This window comes from Merops nubicus, unplaced genomic scaffold (genome assembly GCF_000691845.1).
Source record: "Merops nubicus isolate BGI_N331 unplaced genomic scaffold, ASM69184v1 scaffold19712, whole genome shotgun sequence".
NCBI lineage: Eukaryota > Metazoa > Chordata > Aves > Coraciiformes > Meropidae > Merops > Merops nubicus.
In genome coordinates, this window is record NW_008593089.1 from 7,418 (window position 1) to 15,571 (window position 8,154).

Below are 8,154 nucleotides of genomic sequence, written 5' to 3' on the forward strand. Positions count from 1 at the left end.
AGCCTTCTACATGCCCACAGCCATTTACAGGGCCAAAGCTTCTGATAGGAGGTTCAGAGATACTGGTATGAAGGTGTTGTGGTTTGAGGCTTCGGGAGGGGACAGGTGATCTTCTAGGACCTGGGAGAGTCCCATGGGAAAGCCATTTATTCCCTCCCCTTCCTCTCCACACTCTTTAAAAGAGGCAGGAAGTGGGTGCTTCGCCCCCCAAGTCCTGCTGCTCTGGGTCCTGGTGTGCCTCATTCCATGCGGTCCGGAACCATCTGAGATCTGGGGTTTGTATATCTTGTTTACTTTGTATTCCTCCCACCTTTGTATATATTTTTTACCTCCTTTTTTTTTGTTTTCTGTTCCCTGTTAAACTATATACTTTATTTTTATTTAACTTCCAATCGGTTCAAAGCCTCTCTCTCTCTCTCTCTCTCTCACTGGGGGAGCACACAGTTCTGTTCTGTGTGGGTCCTGCCCTGAAGCCCTTTTTACACGGAACGAGAACAGAAAGGCCTTGGGGAAATAAGAAAGGTACCCGTGTTTCCTGTGCAGGCTGAGCAGTACAAAAAAGGGAATGTGGTTTCCTGTCCCCACCCAAGTCAACAATGATGAATGTTTCCGGCATCCCAGTGTATGAAGTACCTGCAACTGCAAAGGAGTTGCTCAGAAGAGGCTGCAAATCTGCCTGGAATTGCAAGGAAGTCTGAGTCTTCAGCACTGGAAGGACAAGGCATTTCTCTGCTGACTTGATAAAAGGAAGGTCTGAGCCCTTCTCAGCCCCACAGACTTTCTTACTTCACAGTGCACCATACAAATTCCTTCGATGAAGCCTGCAGTGCTCCTGTGGATGCTGGTCATCACCTTTGCTGCAGCCCTTAAAGGTGAGAGCCCCTCCTTTCATGGGAAGAGGACATGCATATGTTTTGTTTTGTTTTGTTTTGTTTTGTTTTTGTGTTTCCATCAGCCTAGGTCCTGTATCAATCCCAAAATACTTTGCCCTTTCCTGCCCTCCCATAGTATATGTGAAGGTTAGAGCACCAATAGAAGGATGGAGATCTGTCATAGTCCTGCACTGCCCCACCAACAGGCACAAAAGAGAGTTTCACCATCCTCAGAGCTGGCTCTTCCTGATCTAGGCAGATCTGAGTGCTGTTCTCCCAATTCTATCTTGACCCCTGTCTGCAGATGACTGGAGCATTGCTCAGCACTGCACTGTCTTGCTGTGGGTGGGAATGAGGGGAGCCAGGCAGGCTCTGGTCTTAGTTCTGGTTGGAGAAGAAGGAGAAGGGGTAGAATGATCCTGATGCTGTCATGTCTCCTCTTGGTAACAGCTGCAGGAGGTAGGACAAGTACCAAGACAGATCTCAGGAACACAGGGCAATTTCTGTGCCCAGGTATTTCCATGCCCCATTGTAATGCCTATTACATTCATGTGGTGACTTAGTACAGCTTTCAGGAGCCAGGCAGGGACCAGACCTGGGTCACTCTGGGATTACCAGGTCCAAGGAGCACTTTACTCCCTACGTTTTCCACCCCAGAGCACTGATCTCCCGTACCAAGGGCCAGCATGAAGCACCACAGGAAAGAGGATGGAAAGAGAGCTAGACACTTCTGTGAATGCAAGAAGAAGAAGAGGAAGGGTACTGGTGGGGAAGAGGGAGTGAGGTAGGGATTTCCTCTCTTTCTGTTGAGCCAAGGCTGGAAGAGCCTAGCAGGGCCCAATGGGATCCCAGCTCTGACTTGTACATGTATAGGATTGCGGGGTACACTTGGACTGTGGTCCCACAAAGAGTGCAGATGAGCACCAAAGATGAGCTCAGCATGCCTATCTCACCTCTACCCATGCAGCTTCTGAGACTGGCTTGTCCCCTCAGCTGGTGTTCCCAGGGCTGCTGGGAGTGTGTGATGGGGCCAGAAGGGTCACAGGTTCCAACTGCCCAATCCGAGTCTTGCCTCTTCCTTCTGGGAGTCAGGAGTTGGGCTCTGCTCCTTTGTCCTTTCGGGGTTTAGCTTTTCTTCTACCTGCCCCAAAACAGAAGGGAAGAAGGCTCCTGACTTTGTCCTGCACAGCACTTCTGGGAAGGTGAGAAACATGAGGGAAGAGGAGAGAGACTGGGACTGAGTAGGCTTAGCCTGCCTCTGAACATCTTGGTCCACTCCTGCCCTACTCTAAATGCCACTACAAAAGATTAATCTTTGCACGGAAATCATCTTCCCTTTTCAGGTGGAGTGGGATGCTGGTGCCGTGCAGATGAGGGAAGTTTTCAGAGTTTTTTCTGACCATGGAGTAAGGGGAAGACATTCCTAGACAAAGCCAATAACAGTCCCAAAGAGCTGTGCAGAGTCTCACTCTGAGCAGCCTTGGGAGACCATTCCCAGGGGAGGTTTAAGTGCCTCGTGCTTCTTGTCCCTCTGGGGCTCATGTGCAGTTAACAAAACAGTTTCCTATGTATCCATGCCCAGCCTGTTTTGTGCATTCTCTGTGCATGGGGGTGTGGGTCCGGGTATAGTATAAGAGGGCATGTCATGCAGGGGGACCTGGACAAGCTTGAGAAGTGGGCCTGTGTGAACCACATGAGGTTCAACAAGGTCAAGAGCAAGGTCTTGCATCTGGGTAGGTGCAACTCTTGTTATCAATCTAGGCTGAGGGGTAATGTGGTACAGAGCAGCTCTTCAGAAAAGGACTTGGAGATACTGGTGGACAAAAAGCTGGACATGAGCCAACAGTGTGCACTTGCAGCACAGAAGCCAATCACATACTGGGTTGTAGTGAAAGAAGTATGGTCAGCAGATCGAGAGGGGTGATTCTGTCCCTCTGTTCTGCTCCGGTGTGACCTCACCTGGAGGACTAGGTCCAGCTCGAGAGTCGTCAGCACAGGAGGGACATGGATCTGTTAGAAAGAGTCCAGAGGAGGACCACAAAATTGATCAGAGGGATGAAGCACCTCTCCTGTGAGGGCAGGCTGAGAGAGACTGGGTTGTTCAGCCTAGTACCTGAAGGGAGCCTACAGGAAAGCTGGGGCAAGGCTGGTTACAAGGGCAGGTAGCAACAGGACGAGGTGAAATCGTTAAATTAATTTAAAGTAATTTAAACTTGAGCAGGATAGATTTAGATTAGACATTAGGAAGAAGTTCTTTGCTAGGAGGGTGGTGAAACACTGAAACAGGCTGCCCAGAGAGGTGGTAGGGGCCCCATACCTGGATACATGGCTTGATGGGACTCTGAGCAACCACATTTAGTTGGGTATGCCCCTGCTTTCTGCAGGGGTTTGGACTAGATGACCGTTTGAGGTCCCTTCCAACTCAAAGCATTCAATGATTCTATGATTCCATAATAGCTGGTGAAGGGAACAGGAGAAATGGGAAGGGCTAGGGACTCCATGCTGCCTTGCAAAGCTTCTGGATTCACATTTAAAGACATGCAATGTTTACTAGAAGCTACTCTTGTATGTCACCTGCCTCTGCAGTCCTTTGGGTATTACAGAAAACATTGGTCTGTGGTGTCTGGACAAGCCAATGCCTTCAGAGCTAACTCCCAGAACTAAAGGGCAAATTTCTTGTTTTGTGCACCTTACAACCTCAGGGTGGACTTCACTATGCATAAGCTTTCTCATACACTCAAATCTCACACCTGACCTTTGTCTTTCCAGAGACCATTTCCTCAATAAAGATGGTGGCATCTGGTCCCAAGGAGGGGAAGGTCTCTGGATCATTCCCACTCACTTGTACTGTAACAGGAGCCCCTCTGGATAGCCGTCTATATGACTGGAATTATGTCCGTCAGGCCCCAGGAGGGGCTCTGCAATTTCTAGGCTGGATCTATCCATTTGGGAATAACACAGGCTATGCCCCACCTTTCCAAGGCCGAGTCACCATCTCTGCAGATAAAGACAAAAACAAGGTCTCCCTGCAGCTGCATGCCCTTACAGCCTTAGACACAGCCACCTATTTCTGTGCCAGGCAGCACACAGTGACACCAATGCAGGAAGAACCAGTACAAAAAGGGGAGGACTACTGTTGCAAAAGGGCCCTTTCTGAAAATAAGTTTCCTGTACTTGCTCTGGGAAATATCAGTGAGGTTTGACACTAACAGGAGTTGTAACTCCCAGCCTATCCATGGGCAACTGAATTTGCAGTAAAATTTGGCTTTTATAATGGAAGTTAGAAATAAAATGTCATTTATGCATAAGTCCTGCATGCAGGTCAAACTCCAAACCCCTTACGCACCCCAAACTTTTCAGCTCCGTTCACAGGTCTCCTCATAAGTTACCATCACCACCTCTTCCTCACAGCTACTCTGGTGCTCCTTCGGTCTCAGGAGAATGGAGGGCAGAGGGATCACCTCAGGGAATCGCTCTGGGCAGGGATGCTGTGGAGCCAGTGTAGAGCTCACAGGAGGGCACACGGCTCCTTCTCTGTGCAGCTCAAACCTGCCCCAAGCTTCCTGTCCAGCCCTTTCCTGTAAAGAAGGTGGATGTACCCTTGGAGAGTAAGTACCCCCACAGCTGTAGGTACAAGGGGGTGGATGGACTACCACTCTGGCTGATCAGAATGAAAGCCCACTAAGTGAAAACATGTACACATGTATATGTATGTATGCATACACACTGTGGAGACCTCCAGTAGCTGCCCCTAGGCGCTCAGGTCTATCCAGGTCTGTCTCAGGTCACCAAGATCTATCCAGTAGTTGTCTATATCTCTGAGGCCCACAGTCTCACTTCAGTTGCTGGTTCTCAGACCTGTGCACCACCCACCCACAGAAACACTTGCTTTATGCCCCCCCTCCCAGTAACAGACCATAGACATCCAGTCTATGCAGTAGCTGGCCCTGCATCCCATAGTCTCCCAGTTGCCTCACATGCAAAAGGATCTCTCTGCTTGCTGGTCCAGACCTCTGGCCTGTACTCTGGTATTTGGTATGAACTTCCTGCCCACTCCTGCTAGCAGCCAAACCTCATATTCCTTTGTTTCTCAAATACCTGGTTCCAGACTTAACAGCTGCTTCAAATCCTGGCTCTCAAGCCCCTTATCCTATTCATTGGCCAGTTGGGATTGATATTCAGTAGTGGTTGTACACATTGACATAGATACACAATATGCACTTCCTCACCTCTCTGCAGTTGCTGGCACTCCAAACAGTGGTTCTTGTGACCATGGTTTTCCCTCCAATTGCTGGTACCACTGTGATCCAGACACTTATGATTCACAGTCTCTTTTGCAGATGCTGACACTGAGATCTCCATGCACACATGCACATAGAATAGAAAGCTCCCTCACCTAGGGATACAGTTAGAAATGTGTTTTAATAAGAAAGTAGGACAGACTGTGGAGAGCATATGCAGGGCATGGCTAGACAAAAATGAACTGATCAGCCCCCAGTGCGCACAACCAGTCCCTTTTATCCCTTCTTCCCTGCTTCCCCGCATTTCTCTCTCCCTGAATCACCTTGATCTCTCCTTTTTTCCATCTTTTTCTCTTCCCTTAGTACTTCTTTTGCATATTCTGACAGTCCTCTTGGAGAATTTTATAATAAGGTATATTCAATCCCTGAACACTCTTCCTGTTATCCGGTAATAAGTCACTACCTTATCATTGCCTTTTTGTTTGCAGGTCATCCTGTTAAGAGTTTCCCTGTTTCTTAACAAGAATAGAATAGAATAGAATAGAATAGAATAGAATAGAATAGAATAGAATAGAATAATAGGTTTCATTCAGTGGGAAGGGACTTGCAATGGACATCTTGTCCAACTGCCTAACTGCTTCAGGACTGATGAAAAGTTGAAGCACATTATTGAGAGGACTGTCCAAAAGTGCTCTTAAATGCTAACAGGCTTGGTGCATCAACCATCTCTCTAGGAAGACTGTTCCAGAGTTTGACAATCCTTTTGGTAAAGAAATGTTTCCTAATGTCAAATGGGAACCTCCCCTGGTGCAACTTTGAGCACATGTCCTATCACTGGATCACAGGGAGAGGAGATTGGCACCTCCCTCTCCACTTCCCCTCCTTACAAAGCTGTTGAGAGCAATCAGATTGTCACTGAGCCTCCTTTCTTGCCCTCCTCTGGATGCATTCAAGGACCTTCTCATCCTTTCTTAATTGTGGGTCTCAGAACTGCACACTATACTCAAGTTGAAGCCACACCAATGTTAAATACAGCAGGATACTCACCTCTTTTGACTGGCTGGTTGTATCATTTGATAGACCCTAAGATGCAGTTTGTGGCATACTGCTGACCCCCATTAAGTCTGCTGTCAACCAGTACCCCGAGATCCCTTTCTGCAGGGCTGCTTTCAAGTCACTCCTCTCCCAGTTTATACTTATGTCCAGTATTACTCTATCCCAGGTGTAGAATCCAGATGATCAACTAAATGTCCTCATTGTGTTGACTTAGAGAGTAGCAGATTCTCTGTGTTCTGTTTTACTGTTCAGATTACTATTAGGTTACTGGTTTCCTCTAGTCTTCTCATCTTTGCATGGTGTCTGTGTTTGCAGTGCCTGGACATTAAATGCATAACCTAACATCGGTCATGTAGAGAGATTTATTACTTGTGCTGTTGACACTGACCCTATCTGCTACTTTTCATGTTTTGGAATACAAGAGTTTGCAAGTGATTACTGGCATTTGGGAATATGTGTGTTGTGTAAGTATTTGCAGACCTTTCCTTTTCAAAGTAAGACTGGAGCTACGGTGTCCTTGGCTTGAATAATGTCCTATCTGCTCCAGGGTCTGGAGGCTCTGAAGAGGTATCTGGACAGGCTAGATCAATGGGCTGAGTTCAACTGTATGAGGTTTAACAAAGCCAAGTGCTGGGTCCTGCACTTGAGTCACAACAACCCCAGGCAACACTACAGGCTGTGGGAAGAGTGGCTGGAAAGCTGCCTGGCACGAAAGGACCTGGGGGTGCTGGTGGACAGCCAGCTGAACATGAGCCAACAGTGTACCCAGGTGTCCAAGAAGGCCAAAAGCATCCTGGCCTATATCTAAACCAGTGTGTCCAGTAGGAGTACAGAAGAGATCACACCCCTGTACTCAACACTGGGGAGGTCACAGCTTGAGTAGTGGGTTCCGTTTTGGGCACCACAGTGGAAGAAAGGCCTTGAGGGGCTGGAGTGGGTCCAGAGAAGGACAATGAAGCTGGAGAGGGGTCTGGGGAAAATGTCTTCTGAGGAGTGGCTGAGGGACCTGGGGTTGTTCTGGAGAAGAGGAGGCTGAGGAGAGCTCTACAGCTCCCTGAAAGGGGAACCCTGAAAGGGTTGGAGTGAGGTGGGGGTTGGTCTTCTCCCAAGGAACTAGTGATAGGATGAGAGGAAATGGGATGAAGTTGTGCCAGGGGAGGCTTCAGCTGGATAGCAGAAGACTTTTTTTCCTGACAGAGTGACTTTTTTTCCTGAAAGCATTGGAGCCGGCTGCCCAGGGAGGTGACAGAAGCCCCATCCCTGGAGACATTCAAGGTCAAGCTTGATGAGGCTCTGAGTAGCTTGATCTAGTTGGCGATGTTCCTGCTTATAGCAGGGGGGTTGGACTAGATGACCTTTGGAGGTCCCTTCCAACCCAAACATTCCATGATTCTATGATACGATTCTATGATTACACTGTAATTAAAGTTGAGTGTAACCTGTCACAACCTAAACTGTGACAGCACCCCCATCTGTATTTGCAGAAGAGCAATCTGTTACACACCGTAATTAGAACATTAAAACCCCATGCTGAGCAGTGCTCAGCGGGACTGAGTTAAGTCCTAAAAGACCTTTTTCACTCATTCTGCATTACCTTTAATTCATTTGCAACTCTAACTTTTGGCATTAAAACTTAGAGCAAAAACAAGAACAGCAACATGGGCTTCCATAAGATCAGAAAAGTACAGATTTAGATTGCTAACTTGCATGATCAAAAGGTCATCTCCACACATGATGGAACTCAGAGGTATAATGGCAGGTAGGGGAGCCCAAATAATACCCTGACCTAGCTTCTCCCAGGACAGTACAATTGATCAGCTCACGAAGGGCTTATCTCCATAAACATGAAGGAACAGAAGAGGTGCAATGGCAGGTAAGTGAGCTCCAATAACATATTCAGAAAAAGAGAGACCCTACTTCATCTCCTCCCAATGCTGTCCCAAGAGAGTGTCCTGGTGCCATGTAAAAAGGGTTTCAGGGCAGGA

General features: G+C 47.8%; 1 gene segment (V, D, J or C); it reads left to right on the forward strand.

Annotated features, from left to right (window-relative positions):
* Positions 1-3,371: 3,371 nt before the first annotated feature.
* On the forward strand, positions 3,372-3,985 carry LOC103768226 (the record flags this gene model as incomplete). The annotated part of the segment is given in 2 exon segments: positions 3,372-3,405; positions 3,747-3,985. Coding segments are annotated over 2 exon segments (273 nt in total), but the record flags the coding sequence as incomplete, so codon positions are not given.
* Positions 3,986-8,154: the final 4,169 nt, after the last annotated feature.